The 19,359-nt window shown below is 33.7% G+C and overlaps 1 protein-coding gene across 13 annotated transcripts in view; it reads left to right on the top strand.

Moving 5' to 3' along the window:
• LOC149539149 (pre-mRNA-processing protein 40A-like) overlaps positions 1-19,359 on the top strand; it is a 249,680-nt gene that overhangs the window by 138,361 nt on the left and 91,960 nt on the right. For all 13 annotated transcript variants that reach the window (XM_089800486.1, XM_089800477.1, XM_089800476.1 and 10 more), the window contains exons 12-17: positions 15,946-16,053; positions 16,149-16,217; positions 16,342-16,419; positions 16,534-16,620; positions 16,786-16,820; positions 16,993-17,098. In XM_089800486.1, coding sequence (XP_089656612.1) covers positions 15,946-16,053; positions 16,149-16,217; positions 16,342-16,419; positions 16,534-16,620; positions 16,786-16,820; positions 16,993-17,098 — 483 coding nt within the window. The remainder of the gene's footprint in view (positions 1-15,945; positions 16,054-16,148; positions 16,218-16,341; positions 16,420-16,533; positions 16,621-16,785; positions 16,821-16,992; positions 17,099-19,359) is intronic.

The following is a 19,359-nucleotide window of genomic DNA, read 5'->3' as shown; positions in this document are numbered from 1 at the left end:
TTATGACAAAGATGATCTTTTTTCCGTTTATAATTTACGGTTCCCTTAATAATCTGCTGTTCTCTTTATGTAGACGGTGATGTTGTTTTTTCCCTTTTTTTAATCTTTTTGTTTGTTTTTCTTATATACTCCTCTCCTCTTATTTGATGCCCCCTTTTAATATAAGTCAAGGGTTGTGGCTTTTCCAAAGGCCGATTACTTGGCTTATGCCTCTTCATATTTGGTTACTTATTAGTAATCATGATTTACTATTATGATTTACTTGGTGATCCCCTTGTCTAATATGACTTACTTGATTAAATTAAATGTGTATTGGTCCAGGGTAATATTATATATATATTGATAAATTAACGAAAATGGTTGATAGCTAGTTTTGTCAAATGCTTTATTATCATTGGTTAGTTAGTGTTTGTATTAGTCATGAATGTTTTAGATCCCAATTGTTTTGATACTTGATGCTGATAATTGATATTCTTGAATATATGAAATATCCATTTTTATTCATTGATATCTAAATGAAATATTCGTCTTTATATTTTAATATCATTATATTATTTATTATCCAATTTTATTATATTGATTAATAATATTATTTAATATATTTAAATAAGGAATTAAATTTATATTTGTATTTAGAACAATTTATATTTGAATACATTTATATAAATCACATGTCACCACAGGGTTATGACAATTGGGTACTGGTACAAGTACCCAGGTACTGGATACTCAGTGGGTAATCAATGGAGAGCGTCATAGACTCATAGCTAAGGTCCTTGATTAAGATTTCTGTTTTCTTCATTTGCATTTTAGTTTTGTGTTGATCAGGCTTAATTCAATACATAATCAGTTTCAAACTAGATAGAAGCCTGATTAACAGTAAACTTTATCAATGTTTGAGTCAGAGGTTTATAATTTGCAGAATGTCATTGTTATATGATATACGATCTTCTTGTTCATGTTTAAAATTTGCCTTCTTTGTTATGCATATAAACATTAGCATATATTGTTATTACAAACATATTGCATATATGAAACTGAAAACGATACATTACATCTGTAAACTTTATCAGTGCTCTTGCTTTGAAAACTCATTGTCAGTACTCATATTTTCAGATTTTCAATAAAAATATTACACTATACTAAAAGAAAATTGATGTACCCAAGTACCCTTGTCCCCTATTTTGAAAAATAACCATATGCATATCCAAAGTACCCAAGTGTTAATATTGTGATCAGAAATGAGACAAAATAGAGATAACAGATACAATAATGAACACACAAAATTATCCAGGGAAAACCCTCCTACTTGAGGGAGAAAAACCAAGAAAATATATCTCTTTTGTATATATAATCAGATGAATGAATCCAGATTACAATTAAGGAGTTACTACTTCTTAACAAATGATAGTGGCACCTAGGTTGCATGGGGACAGGGGTACATGGTTACTTGGGCATTATTTAAGATAATTTTATATTTGTAGGAAATCTGAAAATATGATCCATGGCAATGATTTTTCTGAACAAGAACAGTGATAAAGTTTGCAGATGTAATGTATTGTTTTCATTTTCAGATTTGCAATATGTTTGTCACAATAATATATGATAAATGTTTAGATACATAACAGAGAAGGAAGACTTTAAACATGAGAAGATTATAAATGTTATAACAATGACATACTGCAAATGATAAACCTCTGACTGGAATAGTGATAAAGTTTACTATTAATCAATATTGTGTCAAAGTTTCAAACTGATTGCATATGGATTTAAGCTTGACAAACAACAAGCTGATATACAAACAGAAAACTGAAACAAAAATGAATTTTTTTCATCAAAGTCCTTAGCTATGATGCTCTCCACTGATTACCTGGTACTTGGGTACATGTACCCATGCAACATAGGGTAATGCTAATACAGAAAGACCAACTACTGCTTATGATTAAACAGTAAACTACTTCTCTGCTTTTGTACAATATATTTTATTGAATTGTATGAGTTTCTGAATGAGCGAATTGCATCCTATATATATACGCTGGCAGAGACTTCTGAACAAGGTTGGCCAACATGGTGCAGGTGGCTGACAGTAGAAATATCTCTAGGAGCTACCAAAAATAACACTTCCTCTTAGCTAAGGAGATATTTCTCAGATTCCATAGTCATGGAGTCTCCCAACATAATTTCCATAATGACTTCTCCCATGTATGGAGAACACATCTTAGTCCCAGAGATGTAAAAGAGTTCATTATGGAGTTACTTGATGTGATGTACACAATGGTTGCACCCATTTGCGCAAGGGAACATGTTGTCATAGAGTCTCTCAATTTGACACCCATAATGATAAACTCCCATGTATGGAGAAAACATCTTAGTCTTGAGATGTCAAAGAGTTCATCATGAAGTCACTCACCATGATGTCCACAATGGCTGCATTCATTTGTGGAAGGAAACACATTTTCACGAAGTCTCTCAACATGACATACAAAAGTATACAAGTCCACATCTCTGTCTCATAGATGTACAGGCATATTTCTCTTTCTCAGAGAAATGCCAAGTCTCAGTGATGCTGAATTTCCCAAGCTTGTCTTGGAAATATGCAAATGTTCTAGAGAGAGGCTTGGTGAGAATATTGGCTGTTTCTCATCAGTGCATATGTACTCAAGTTGAATTTCTTTCCTTCGCATCGTGTCTCAGATGTAATGATAATTGATCTCCACATGTTTTGATCTATCATGAAAGATATGATTTTTTGAGAGCTTTATACAACTTTGATTGTTATAATGAATTATAGTCGGCTCTAGTGTATGACTAAACACTCTTGCAAGGAGCTTATGTAACCACATATCTTCTTGGGCTGTGACACATGCTGCAATTTACTCTTCTTTTGTGGTGCTTTCAGCTACAAAAGACTGTTTCATGCCACACCAAGAAACCATGGCTGACCCCAGACTGAAACAACAACCAGAGGTATTCTTCTTGCCAATTGCACTTCTGGCCCAATCAGAATCAGTATAGCCCTGTAATATCAGATCTTCACAAGACTTGTCTAAACCATATCCCATTGTACCAGGCAAATATCTTAGAATATGTTTTCCAGCAACTAGATGTACTTGGTTTGGTCCACACATGAACTGATGAAGGTTATTTACTGTATAACAAATATCTGTAGTGTTGACTAGATACATCAATGATGCAATTAACTAATTATACATGATGGAGTCTACTAAATTTGAAAGAGTTGCAGAGTTGCTCAACTCCTTCAAATTTGTTTTCATTAGTGTAGAAATAGACTTGCAGTCCATTATACCAAATATCTTCAAGATGTCTATGGTGTATTTTCTTTGACTTAGAATAATCTTATTTCATCTTTGCCATACTTCCAGCCCTAGGAAGTAATGCATAAAACCAAGATCTTTCATTTCAAATTCAAAAGCTAATTCTTTCTTGCATTGGACAATGAAAAATTCTTCTCTAGTGAGGAATAAATCATTAACATAAAGTACTCATATAAGTTGGAATCTAAATCTTTCTTTGAGAATCTTAAGCTCATAAAATATCTATCAATTGTTTCATACCATGCACGAGGTGCTTGTTTAAATCCATACAGAGCCTTCTTTAATCTCCATACACAAGACTCCTTTCCATGAATCACAAATCCATCTGGCTGTTTGATGTAGACTTCTTCTTCAACGACAGCGTTAAAAAATGCAGTCTTTATGTCCATTTGATGCAACTTCCAGCTTTTTGCAGATGCAATAACATTGATTGATCTAATAGAAGTGTACCATGCAACGGGAGCAAATGTTTCCTCATAGTCTATGCTTGAATAAAGAGATAAAGATGACGTTGTGCCTCTTTGCTAGTATATTGCCTGTAGGAAAATAACTTATTGCATTGTTAGTCATTTATTGTACCACATTTCCTTCACCAATTTGCAGAAAAAACTATGTGCAAAATTTCACAATTTTTGTGGTAGTTTTAATTTGTTGCATTGTTGCTAATTGTTAAAGTTTTGCCTAGAAAATAAAGATAAACAACAATAAAAGGAATAACAAAATAGGTACAAATGACACTAGAGATTATCCTAGGAAAACCCTTCCAATTGAAACGAAAAAAAAACCCAACCACACCATGAAAATATCACTTTTATTGATAATAAAATGTTGAAGTATAATGCTTTCCACTGAATATATATATATATATATATATATATATATATATATATATATATATATATATATATATATATATAAAATAAGAGACTCTTCATCTCACATTTGAAGGTATCTTCAATTTCTTAAAACAATTCTTTTCATAATTCCAAACGCATGCCTCTTCACATGACACATGACACAAATTTCTTCATATGATATTATTATTATGATAATAAATAGTTTCTATTATCTTTGTTCAGAATTTAATGGTTATCTATTGTAATCTTCTATAAATATTAGAATGTTTTAATATTTAGTTTTATGTTTCCAAGATAGAATGTTTCTATTATTTACGATTGTTTCTTAAAGAAACATTGTTCAACCTATTGTATAAATTAACCTCTCGGTCTTTGTTAATAACAAGCAAATATTTTCCAATTACTTCTTAATATGGTACCAGAGTCAATACTCTAATTTTTTTCGAAAATAATTATAATTTCTTGGTTGAAATTATCTACATTTTATTTTTGAAATTATTTACATGCATATTTGCTTCCAACTCTCTTTATAATCCGACTAGGGTTTCCGTTCTGAGAGATTTGAATCCGCCGACTTCTAGTTCGGTTCTGCAACCCATTTTTGTCCAGATCCATCTATTTTTTTTGCACATTTCTGTTATTTTTTGTGATTTTTTTACAACAGGGCCATTTTTGTTCAAAACCCTAATTTTTGGAACCGGATCAAAAAAAAGTTCAAATTCTTGGTGGGTTGTTTTTTGAGATCTCAACTAGGTTGTCGTCTATTTTTTTGGGTGCCTCAGTTTTTGTGCCTCGATTTTTGAGCCAGCCAATCCAAAAATTGACAACATATTCTTTCTGGGTTTTTCAAGCTCTCTTTTGGTCACCCTTCAAATTTTTTGGGTCTCTACTTTTTGAGGGTTGCATGTATTTGCATATTTGTTGCATGTTGTTTGCATGTGTTGCTTTATCATGCAAAGTCTCGTGTTTTGCCTCCATTTAAAATTCTGGTGGGTTTTCATAATTTTTTTCCTCAAAAAAACATTTTTGATGGGTTTTCATTTTTTTTTCCCTAAAAAAAATTTCTCATGGGTTTTTATAAATTTTCCATCAGAAATTTCTGATTTTGTAGTTCGCAAAGTTGTGTGAGATTCCTTTGTGGGTTTGTAATTTTTTCTAAAAATTATTTGTTGGGTTTTACCGTTTTTCGTAAAAAAATAAAACTTTGTAATGTCAGGTTTTGATTGATTTTTCACTTGATTGATTTTTCATCTCAAAAATCATGTTGGGTTTTGATTGTAATAACCTCAACCAGTTATAACTTCAGCAAACACCAAATTCTTTTATAATTCAATTGTTTGACATTTTGTCAAACACTTTGCAAGCAAGCTCTGATACCACTGGAAAAACCTCTTCTGGCATAATACTGATTTGCTGTTTGAAAATGAGAAATGTTCCGATTTTGTGTTTCTTTTTCTAATTTTGAAAATTATATTTTTAAAACTCTTTTCAGAAATATATGAATTGACAAGGAATGATATTGCAAAATGACACACTCATAATTCTCCAGAATTTATTTGCTAAAGGGAAATAACAAAAATGACAATTATTACACAAACTAAATCAGATTTCCGACAATGTAGGAACTTGGTTGTAATTTTGGATGCCTCTAGTATAGCCAAGATGTAAACGTAGGCTCCAGGCTGGAAGTTGCAAGCTAGAGATAAATCGTAGTCTTTTCCAAATTGCAGATTGCTGCCCAGCCAACATTTAATCACCACCTGTGTTCAATCTGTTTGTCTATCATGGACGTGGCCCCACATGTAAAGGCAATTGTAGACCTGGGATCAAATCATGAGCTTTGGGTGAAATTGCAGACCAAGGATGGAGTGATGCTTAGCTCCTAGTCCAAACATAGCTGTGATAGTGGATTGTAGATGCCTCAAATGCAGACTTCAGAATAGAATTCCCTCACGCAGGCCCTTGATATCATATTGTAGACCCATCCTATATGAAATATTGTCCTCCAATAACCAGCCGTTGGCCCTAGTTGAAATGCTAGACTTTGGCAATTCGGTTTGCACTCCCAATTAAAATCGCAAGAGCTAGAAAATGTGACATCCAACCTCTTCGACACTGAATTCACTCCTGAGACCCCCACACAAATTACCAAGAATCCTTTGAACATTAATTGGCAGAAAATTGTACCTCCCAGAGTTGTTTTCAGAATTTGCAAAAATGATCACAATTAATTGCTTTCACCAATTTCGGGTGTTCTAACCAATCACCACTTTTTCGTAGACATAGAATTTACAGAATGAAAGAAATGCAAATTATATACCTCAGCATAATTTGCAGATTAGAACCAAATCTCAGATTTGAATCTACAATACTTCAGCTGTAGATCCAATGCACATCTCAGAATTCAGACCCTTATAGTTCAGGAAGGGCACACTACTCAGATAACTCAGAAAAAACCACAAAGACATCAAAAGCAAATAAAATATCCAAGCATGCTTTTCCCAATGAAGTGAGCTCTTATTTATAATCTTTTATTGGCCGAAGTTTCCTAAAAAACTCCACTTCAGAAATTGTAGAAGTTCCCAAAAGAACTCAACACTTAAAACTTTCCAACACACTTTTTAGAAATATCTCTTAATGTCATTATTATAATAACATAAATATCATTATAATAATGCAACTTAATAATTAATGAATAAATAAGAGCTCATGCAATTATTAACCTTATTTACTGCAGGTCACGACCAACTGCCAAAGCCACTCACTGCACTGCCAAAAATAACAATTGCCAAAAATAGACTTACTAAAAATAGTAAGTCCACAACTGGGACCCCCAAAACACCCTGTTAGATCACGAGGGTCGCTATGATGAGCTAACTCCATCAACTGCATAGACTTACATTACATTGATTGATTTTTCACCTCAAAAATCATGTTGGGTTTTGATTGATTTTTCACCCCAAAAATCGTGTTTGGTTTTTTCGATTTTCCCTTAAAAATCATGGCTTTTTATAGTTTGTTTTGGAGCATTATGCTCATCTGCAAAGTTTTGGAGCATTATCCAAAGTACCATCAACAGTCTTCTCAACAAACATCCTCTACTTCGGATTTAGAAGGCTCTTGGAAGAAAAACATTCAATGCAACTATTGCCACAAGTTTGGGCACTTGAAGGTTGAATGTTAGAAGCGCTTAGCTGCCCTATCTAAGCAATCTGGTTTGCAACCCACAACAAATAGTTCGCAGCCCCTTGAGCAGACAGAATTTGCCTTTTACGCATTTTGACAACTTCGTGCTCTGGATAGATTAACCATGAAGGGAGGGAATTACGATGATAGATAGTTTCTATTATCTTTGTTTAGTATCTAATGGTTATCTATTGTAATCCTCTGTAAATATTAGAATGTTCTAATATTTCGTTTTTTGTTTCTAGAATGGAATGTTTCTATTCGTTACGATTGTTTCTTAAGGAAACATCATTCAACCTCTTGTATAAATTAACCTCTCGGTCTCTGTTAATAACAAACAAATATTTTCCAATTACTTCGTAATAATTATCTCAAGTAAACATGTTAAATATCTTCGTCAGCTGTAAACACAATCTATAGGTATTATCTCATTTTCAGCATGAAACAAAATAAGATATAAAGATGTCTATTGCGGCTACAATCTTCAACTCTCCTTTCTAACAAGAGAAATATCTTTAGTATGGTAGGCACACATAGCTGCTACTAAAGAAGTCAATGATAAATTCACAACACGGAAAACATGTTATCTTAGTATAACATAATTTACCATAGGTAATCATAAGCACATAGAATTAAAGTGGTCCATCATACCTTCTCGCAAAGGGGTGGAACAAGGGTGTTTACCTCAAACTTCTCCTAGAGAAGAGTGCATTTCCACCATGCCTACTTGCAAAGGGTAGTCCACCATACTTACTTGCAAAGTGTGGGACGAGAGCTTTCACTTCAAGCTTCTCTCAAAGAATAATGCATTTCCACCATGCCTAATTGTAGAGGGTGGTCCACCATACTTACAGAGGGTAGAGCGAGGGCTTTTACCTCAAACTTCTCCGAGAGAAGAATGCATTAACAAGGGAATTCACCTCGAACTTCTCTCACAGAGAAGAACTAATTAACAACATGTAAGCATTGCCAAGGTTCTTTCTCAATAGAGACTCCCTTTCAATAGGGACAGATTTGATTGATCACCACAATAGGATAGCTGATTCTAGAGAGCTTTAGCAACTACATTGCCACAAAGAATTATATGTAACCTCCCTCTGAATTCAAGTAGCATTCTGCATTATATATATATATATATATATATATATATATTTGTGTGTAGTTAAAAAATTAATTATATATATGAGATATTATATATATAATTATGTTATCATTTTAATGAATAGACATGTCCCATGAAGGGAAATGTTTCCTCTTGATTTATTATCAATGTAAAAAATAAGAGATTGCTGCAAATTGGAAAACACATACCATACATTATGGCAATACAAATACATTTGCAGAGATCATTAGAAAACCAACATGGTATCAAAGCCTATTGTAGATGTATGAAAGCCAAAAATGAATAATGAGATTATTCGTAGAGGGATTCTAGAATAAAAATTAGAAGTAGTAGATCTATTTTCTTGTGATAGTAACTTCTCATGTGTTCTCTGTTACCATCATTGCTAGACTGGAAAGCTCAAAAAAAAAACCCCCCTCCAATCACCACATATGCAATCTGCGTCATTCCAAGAGCATTTAATAAAAGATGAATTCAATTTTATACTGGTTTGCAAGCTATAGGGCACAAAGACTTAGCTTTATAAGTAAATGTTTGAACACTTAATCAAATGTATCTATGTAATGCAATATTGCGTTTGCTTAACTTAATCAAATGTATCTTTGTAATGCAATATTGTGTTTGCTTAAACAATGTCAATGATTTCTTAATTTGTGATCGGTTGATCAACTCTCGGCTCAGGTGCATGTTACCTTTTTCATTTTTTGAACTATAGTGCAGAGATAAGGACCATGGAGAGTCACGGTGTTCAATCTCTGTGACAATAAACATAGACCCAAGTCGATCGACCTTGCTCATTTGTGATGCATCATAATATATTTGGCATGCAACGTGGGTAACAAGGTAGAATTAGAGAAGGATGATAGGTACTTGGTGAGGGGCAAGGAGCGTAGACGGAATTGGAAACAATGGAACCACAAGTAATGGAGTCAAAATGAAAAAATTAAAAATAGACTATGAATTATTCTACCCTTTTGGGCATTTGAATAGAACTATTCAGAATGAAGGAAAGCGGTAAAAAGGATAGATTCGACCTTAATATCTTTCTTGACAATCCAAATCTTACTTAGTGATAGCAATATAGGAGAAGAAGATATACCAACGGAAGAATGTACAAAACTAGGGATAGAGGAGATACTCTCAATGGATATAAGAATCAAATAACAAAGCAACAATTTTAAGGCATGGGTATTGATGAAGGTAATTGGCTGTCAGTTTATATAACCAGTTTTCCTAAAGATCAAACAACATAAAGGGATTGTTTTGGATATAGAAGAATCTACTAAGAGTTATCGTGGCAGCAATAAATACTCATGAAGAGCAGAGGTAACATGCTTCCAATAGAAGGAAGAGGCGAACAAGAATGTGGCAACAATAAACACTCATGAAGAGCAGAGGTAACATACTTCCAACAAAAGGAAGAGGCAAACAAGAACAATTAAGAAAAATATTGGACCGGAAATGGCAAGAGAAAATGCAGATACTGGAAAGGCAGCCTGGTTATACCTTTATGGAATATTGAGTAACATTCCTCAATCAAACAATCAATTATTGCAAAAGGAACAATCAAATAGGTCACAAGATATCGATAAGCATAGGTAGTGGAGGCAAGACAAGAAAGGACATAAACGACGTCGCAAATCAAAAGACATCAAAGTCAGCATCCATAACTATATCGTTGTGGAAGTGTCGAGCAAGCTCTCACTAGATATCCTGGTACATTTCATATGCAGAGACAATACAACATGTGGCTTTGAACTTAGAAATGTCACTGGCTCCTACAAAATATGCTATTGATCCATGGTCCATAAATTATAGTTCAGAGTTGTATATCGTTGGAACTAGCATCCATGAGGGCAATAAGTCGAAATGAATAAGTATTGAGAATAGCCAACAACCCGCAACTATAGCGCATCAATATCAGGGATTGAAATGGAAATATATCTAAGAGAGATTATTAGAGTTGTATGGCTATGGGAATTTCTAAGGCAGATTTTATGAGGAAAGTATTAGTAAATAAGTACAAGAGGGGGTGAGTGAAATACTAAACAAAGAGAATTTAAAGAGAGGAAAATAATAAGGAAGCCATGTGAAGGGCATTTTCTTTTGACTACATAAGATAAATTCTCTTTTGAGTAAAATTTCTAACTATTGAATTATATAGTAAACCTATCTTTATTTAGTTCAATAATTACTATACGAGTTATGTGCCGCGATCTTTTCCTCCAAGAAAGTTATTGCAGGAAGAGGGAGATTGAGATTCAGGGGGAGCCCCACATTTAATTAAAAGCAACCTTGAAAGAGAGGGAACATATAGAGGATATGATCGAGTCAAGCTTCGGTGATCTCGGTCATATTGATTTAGAGGGAGTAAACCATGTTGAGTTGGATTCTCAAGTAATCAATAAATTGTAGTAGTCAAGAGGACTGTGATTCATGAATATACCTTGTGAGCATGTGATTTTAATGGGCCTATCCCCAATGTACATCATGAGGAAGTAATGACTTCCAAATGATGTCGCTTGTATCTGCAGAAGTTATTGAAAGGTGACGATCTTACAATAACTTAATTCTCTATTATGATGGATATCTTACGATGTCTGTGCAGATCATGATAGATTATACTTTGCATGGTGGATGTTTATAAGGTAACCATTATGAGAATGCATGTGCACATACCTTATAAACATTTTTCGAGTACATGGTGAATCCTATGCAAATTGATGTTCTAGAGGGCCATTACACAGAGTACTTGGTGAATATCACACAACTTGATGTTTTGGAAGGCCATTACTCACAGGACTTGGTGAATATCTTGCATCTCAACATTCTGGAAGGCCATTACTCAAAGAGTACTTGATGAATATCAAATGTCGATATTTTGGGAGACCAATACTCATGATATTAGATCTGATATCAAAACTTTTTGAGTACTTGGTGAATATCGAATGTCGATATTCTGGGAGACCAATACTCATGATATCAGATGTGATATCAAAACCTTATTTGAGTACTTGGTGAATATCATACGCTGATATTCTGGAAGATCAATACTCATGATATCAAAATGTTACTTAGAGTATTTGGTGAATATCATGTGTTGATATTTTGGAAGACCAATAATCTTGATATCAAAATGGTGGATACCTTTTGATAAAAGATATCCTTAAAACTTGTCATTCCTAATATTACCAATGGTGTAATATATGCCATGTGTTTATCCTCCCTAGCTAAGAGGGAGTTTTGATGTTTGGTAGCTTTAGTTGGATAAACTGAAGTTACATATATATATGTATGTATGTATGTATGTATGTATGTATGTATATATATGTGATATATATGTATATATATGTGATATATATGTATATATATGTCTATATATATTGGTGTGTAGTTAATTAAATAATAAATTATATGTATGAGATATTATATATATAGTTATGTTATCATTTTAATGAATAAACATGTCCCATGAAGGGACATTTCTCCTCTTGATTTATTATCAATATAAATAAGAGATTGCTGCAAATTAGAAAACACATATCAAACATCATGGCAGTGCAAATACTTTTGCAGCGATCCTCAGAAAACCAACAATATACCCTTGCTTGCTAGTCGTTTTTCTTTGGTCGTGGTGGTTTAGGAGTCCTGCTTATTTGTTCAATGGTAGGTGGTGCCCCCGTGCCCGATTCCTTTCTGACAATGTTTCCCTCCCTTCAACGTGCTCTTGCAAGGAAATAAATACTGCATGATAATATCATTCTCCTCAGTATAAAGAAGTTATTTTCCATAAATCATTGTAATGGCTAATCACCATTTCACTTCCCATGAATTTATGATGAATAATCAACTTTCCAAGGTAACAATTTAATAACATCATATCGATTAACTAACATGTGACCTTCATATGAGATTATAATGATCAACCATCTTACCATTTCACATGATCATAGCTAATTTTACCTGTCAACTGACTTCACAAGAAACCTCAATGTTATATGAACATTTTAAAATTGAGCCAAAAATTGGGATGTAATAATAACAATGACTAAGACTTAAAAACAACTGCCGATGGAGAGACAACCTGCCAGCATCGACAAACTACAAAAACTTTCATACAAGGGCGTCAAGTAGAATGCACCAAGACACCAAAAGAATAAGAACTGCGATACATAACATGACGATGGTGGAAGCAAATAAAATCACAGGAATAAACACATACAACAAAAGTATATGACAATTCTAGGATATATGAACACCATAGGTAATAAGAATACCAAAGAAAAATGATGACACAACCAGAATAATCTCGACCGCAGACAGACAGGTTTTGATTACATTTGTGAATATTCATCATGAGGATAATACTGCCAAGTCAAACCCATGCAACAAAAGGGAGGCATGCGAAGAGAATGAACAGATGAATAATTAGAACTCATGCAAGCAGCATAGATGCAAAACTACTCCAGACATAATCAAAACGCTTGAACGTTTTTATATAGTTTTTGATTACTCTATGGCAATTACAAAACATTGAGATGGAAAGTGCAGCCTGGAGCATTGAAGCAAGATAAAGGACTTAATCAAAAATGCTGCCTTACGAAAAGGAAAGACCATTGGAACAAAAAAACAAAACTGAAGTTTTATCGAAATAAGGCATAACACATTGAAGCCAAAACATAACAAGAAAAAGTATAAAAAGAAACTCTCTTATTGCGGTTATCTAACTTGGCTTTAATACAATGTTAATATTTTGCCCATAAAATAAAGATAACAACAATAAAAGGGATGACAAAATTGATACAAATGACACAAGAGATTATCCTGGGAAAACCCTTCCACTTGAAAGGAAAAAACCTAGCCACACCATGAAAATATCACTTTTATTGATAATAAAATGTTCAAATATTTTCCATTGAATACAATCAATATAAAGACTTAAGAGACTTCATCTCACAACTGAAGGTCTCTTCAATTTCTAAAAACAAATCTTTTCATATTTCCAAATGCATGCCTCGTTGCATGATGCATGACACATGACACATGTCTCCTCATATAATATTATCTCAAGTAAATGTCTTAAATATCTTCTCCAGCTGTAAACACAATAGATAGGTATTATCTTATTTCCAACACATAGCAAAATCAGAGATAAAGATCTCTATCCAGCTACAATCTTCAACACTAATTAATTACACCATATTTCCTTTGCCCACAGTCAACAAAAATTCTCTGAAAATTCCACACAAATGTTTGACATTTTTTGATTTGTTGGTCTGCCAATGATCAACTACACCACCTCTCCTTTGCCCATTACTTACAGTTCCCTTAATGCACACAAGTATTTGGGATTTTTAATTTTCCTTGATTCATCAAGTGAATTAAATAAATTATAACAGCTAAAGAAGAAAACCCAACAAATTTAGCAGTGTGTATCCTATTAGTCTCTTCATTAGGCATGATAGTGCCATCGTCCTTAATCTAAGTACCATGCTGCTTATCAATGATTCAACGTACTTTCTGCCACATTTTGTCAAAATTGCCTGACATTGGGTTGTCAATAGAAGAATATAAAACTTTGGAGTATTCACGACAATTCAATCCACTAATGTTTACCATTAAGGGGATCTAAAATACCAAACATAAATTCTTATATTTAGACATTATTACAATAACAATGAGGTTTCTTGTTGAAAGTAAAATTTTAATTGGAAATAGAACTTTAATAAAATCCTTTTAGAAAATAGAATTTAGAGTATGAATGAGACTAAAATGAGTCAAATGTTACCTCATTCAATTGACAGGAATGCCTCAAAAGTACCAAAAATCACTTATCATTTTCCTCAACATCATGTGTTTGTCTTTGTCCAACACATGTTTCCCAACAATAGTTTGATACATGGAGCACAATGCAACTTAAACCAACTCACTGGATTACAAGCTCTAGGTCCTACTAGACTTCATTATGTGCATTGGAGTGGAAGAGGCAGGTATCTGTTGGTTTTGGCTTATTTTTTGCTTCTTATTTACTGTTACATCCCTCTGTCCAATATTTTATAATGACACATAATGTCTGGTTTTTGACAAGGTGAAATTTTAGTCAATTAATGCCCACTCAGAGAAATTCTATGCTACAATACTTGCATAAAATTCACCCATTCTTAGATCGCTCAAATTAGAGGGCTAAAGTACGGTTAATAATTTAGATCCTTAGAGGGCTAAGAGAAGGATTCAGCTAAAGGAATTAGAGGTCAAAAGGAAGATATACTTTTGGGTTTTTATCCTCTTTTTCTTATATTTTGGATTTAGAATGTACAAGTATAAATAGATAGAAAGAAGAAGAATGAAGGAGCACGAGAATGAGAGAATGGAAGCACAGATTTTTCCATTTAGCCTTTAACTTAATTTGATACTAGAAGTTGAAAGCTGAAAATATGTTCAACACAAACTGACCTCTTAATATAAGTTTATCCTTTGCACAAAACAATCATGAATATACCTATGTCCAGATCCTGCACAACAAATATCGTCTCCTTTGAAGAGAGTGGATAAACAAAGAGTATTCCTTCAAGTTTGAAGGATGGTGGGGATAGGGGAATGAAGGGATGAGCATTCTCTGACATCAAGATTTTTCCCAAATTTGGGGTTGACAAAGAATGGTGGCTATTAAAATAACTTCTAAAAAGTTTAAAACTAAAAGCAGTGAAATTTTTCATTGTTTTGCATTAGCTCTTCTAAGATCCTTATGCAGTACCAAAATGAAATCAATGAGGATTTCCAAGCTAAACTTGGGTGAATTGCTGAATTGGCACAAGTTCAATATGCTCAATTGTTTGTTGAAACTCTTGAGCAACTGTCTTCAGAGTGAACTGAGAGTTTCAACACAGAGGCTGCTTTTGATGCTGTTATTGATTCAGTGATTGGTGACAAGATCATTTGTTTAGATTTTACCAGCGGGTGGAACATTTAGAAAGGTCATGTTTCTGGTATGATCTCCAAGGTTCAGACAGATCTCTCCGTGCAACTTACTATTGAGAGAGGCTAATCAAACACAACAATTATATTTCATGGTTGGTAACATATTATTTTTCTTGTGGCATTTTCAATATTATCTGTTAAATGGTTAATGAAATGATTCTCGGTTACCCATATTTGTAAATGTAAGGCACTGATTTCTTATTCTGTACCAAAACTTTAGATGTAAGTAGATCCACATTTCTATTGAAAATGCTATATGCTTAGAGAAAAATGTAAAATTATCTATCTATCGATGCATTCATCCACATCTATGTATGTAAGGGTTGTTTACATTTTTCTATTAATAAGGATTTTCTAAAAACTATGAACTTGCATTGCTTAGTATGCCCTTCCATAAGGTTTTGGTAAAACTTGATGTTTGGGAATCTGTAATTTGAGTACTGATGTTGGGTTCTCTTTATTACAGGAAGCCAAGAAAGCAATGCCTGTAACTGGAAAGATTAATGTAACTCCTGTGCTCGATAACAAACCTTTGCCTGTGGTAGAGGAGCCAGTGACATATGCGAACAAGATGGTATAAATTAAATTGGGATCACATAGACTTCATTGGATGTTAGACTGGTTTGTATATTTGTTAGTTTTAATCTGAGCGTTTGTGGTTGTTTTCAGGAGGCAAAACTTGCTTTTAAACAATTGTTAGAATCTGCACATGTAGAATCTGATTGGACATGGGAACAGGTAGTATTTTTATTTTTGTTTGCATCTTTATGTGGTATGGACATGTACTCATGTTTACTTCTTCACTTTTTTGAAAAATTTATTAGTATTGTTTCCAACAAGTAATAGCTTGATCCTTTCCCAGGCAATGCGAGTAATCATCAATGATAAGCGATATGGTGCCCTTAAAAGCCTCACAGAGAGAAGGCAGACATTTTTTGAAGTATCAACCTACTTCTTTCATCACTTTTTAAGTGATTTACCTATTTCATGGATATTTCATACCTTTTTTATGTACACTACTGATAATTGGTTTTTGACCAATGTTTTCAAACAGTATACAGTGCAGCGAAAGAAACATGAAGCTGAAGAGAAGCGCCTTAATTTAAAGAGAGCACGTGTGGAGTTTATGAAGATGTTGGAGGTAATCTGAGGCCTATGCAAGGGATGACATAAATGGGAGCCAACTGAGTTCTAACAATATCATTGTTGGCATTTTTATTAAGACAATAAAACATAAATGTTAAAAGAGGCATAAGTTTATCCATGAAATATGTAGTAATACGTTTAAGTTTTTTGTTTGATTCAGGAGTGTAAGGAGCTTACATCAACAACACGTTGGAGGTTTGTTTATTCCATCTAAGTAGCATGTCTAGCAGTGCATATGAAAAATGGGCACATAGCAAATGATAATCTATTGATTTTGTAGCCCTGGTATCTTAGATTATTTGCTACCTAAATGGTTGCTGTCACTTTTTATTAATAGCTAAACTAATTGATGAAAAACTGTCTACAGCAAAGTTATCTCTTTATTTGAGAATGATCCAAGATTTCATGCCATTGAGCGTGGAAGAGAGAGAGAAGATCTCTTTGAGAATTATTTGCTTGACCTACAGCACAAGGTTTGGGTCTTTTTTTCAAGATATTTTCCTTTTGTTTAAAGTTTATATATTTTTGAAGTTCAAATCCAACTACATATGTTTGGTCCTCTTATGTGTGAAACCAAAAATGTTGACATCATTGAGTTTGATGCATCATAAGTAAGTGCAGATACAGATCTTTTACAATGAGAACCTCATATTGCTTCATCTTCATGTGCTTGAGCTTTGCAAATTACCCTTTGTTTAGAGTTATTTCTTTGCCGACACTGGCCATCTTGAATGTATATATGTATATGTATGTTTGCATCTATTATATATTTTAATGAGCTTGAGTTCATAGGTTGCAATCTCAATGAATGTGAGATTAGAACTTCATCAGTGAAGTACTTTGTTTAGATTTACATCTACATCTTTTCTATTCAACCGATGCATGGATGCATAGGTTGCCTGACCTATTGTTTGGTTGGAATTTGTACAAAACAGACATTTTGTTCCAACTCTTGCCATTGTGATAGTCTCTGACTCTCTAGTATCTTAAAGTTTCTTAGACACAGGATAAATTTGGTATACTTGTTATCATTTCACAAGAGAATCTTGTACCCAAATTTACCCAGTTTTATTTGGATTCAATTCAGTTTCTATGTTATTTTAAGGATACATTATATATATATATCTGTGTGTGTGTGTGTGCGCGCACGCACGCGCGCGTGTTTTTCTGACAATATTTTAGTTCAAATGATCAATTAGGACTTAAGTGTTTCACTATTTCTGTAATCGAGAAAGGAAAGACATGTCTTTTGTGTATATTAATAATTTAGACACATGTAACTAATAAAATAGATTGGCAAGGATCCAAATTACTGAAAGAAAGTGAAATATTTCTTAAATTCTTGGCAAATTTGACAAAAAAACATTTTTAGGAGCTTTTTGACAAATGTTTGATAAAATTCCACTGACTAATCACTGAAGTATTTCAATTATTTTGTGTTTTTCCCTATTTTTGAAGCAAAAGGACAATAGAGATAACAATGCACTGACTGATATTGCACTTAACAGCTCAGTACGGAAAGTCCGTATCTATTCTATATAAATAAATCAGATGTTATAAGATAAATTTATTAATGTCTAACGAATGACTACAAAATGGGTCAAAGGGATTGACAAACAAAACACAAGGGCCCGGCCTTCTTCAAGGTCACCAAATGTTAGCTAAAGAAAGACAAAGCCGAAAAAACAAGAAACAAAAAGAACCACAAAGATGGAACAGAGGAGGAAGAAGGGGTTTGCGGATGCTCCAAGAGGGAAAACCCCCAACCCCTAAAAAACCTGGGCCGTCAAGAAGAATCTCCAAACAAAAGAATAAGCTGTGTAACCAGCTGAGACACCTGGCTGCCTTTGAGAGGTCCTGCAAGAAGGCTGAAGCTGAGAAGAGTCTCTCTGAGGCCTCACAGATCGAGTGACCAGAAGTGGGGATGGGGGGCAAACTGCCTCTTGGTACCACATGTCAAAGAGAGCCCAGTGAAGGAGGAGGTGATAAGCTGAGATGTTTGTAGGTGTGCATGAGGCTGATGCTGGGAAATACTGTCACAAAACCTTGTGGCTTCCTAGAGATAGAGACCAAGGCACTTCAGATGCGTGAATTTGAAGAAGGTGAAAAGGTCCCGAGTGTCCCTGAAAAGGCAGTCAAATCTTCCATGGATCTCTTTAATAAATAGGGCAATGGAAAATGAAGTGCTCCTCCGACTTGGATACAGTCTACTAAATTCGGAATTTATAATAATCTGAAATTCTGATATTGTCTAGGAAAATTAGCATTTGGAAATGATTATTCAACAAAAACTTAAAACCATAAATGTGTATATTCTGGCATTTAAATTGGGGTTGAAGAGTATCATACAAATCTGAAATTATAATGTCTACTCGCTTACAGATCTATACAATCTGTTGCAACTGCAGAAAGGGCCATGATTCATCTAATGGAGGCTACAATTCATTTTCAAACTTTCCAAAGTTTCCTTGGATGCAGCTAGGATCTAAGCTTGTAGAAATTACCCTTAAAAGCATGTGGTCACCCTCAGAAATTTCTTTCTTAAATACCATGTCTTTTCCAATAGACTTCAAAGTTCAATCATGCTAATTTTGTATGGCTTGTCTTGGCAATGAATATATACAGAACACAAAAAATGCCTCACAACCTTTTCAACATTATACAATATTTGCGCTCACAGACAGAACACTGCATAATCAGCAATAATAATTCTCAGTTAATCTTGTAATTTCAG

The sequence above is a fragment of the Cupressus sempervirens genome, chromosome 9 (genome assembly GCF_028749045.1).
Source record: "Cupressus sempervirens isolate cs-2001-9-10 chromosome 9, ASM2874904v1, whole genome shotgun sequence".
Lineage (NCBI taxonomy): Eukaryota > Viridiplantae > Streptophyta > Pinopsida > Cupressales > Cupressaceae > Cupressus > Cupressus sempervirens.
The sequence above is the reverse complement of the archived record's forward strand: the minus strand, read 5'-3'. Positions and strand labels throughout refer to the sequence as shown.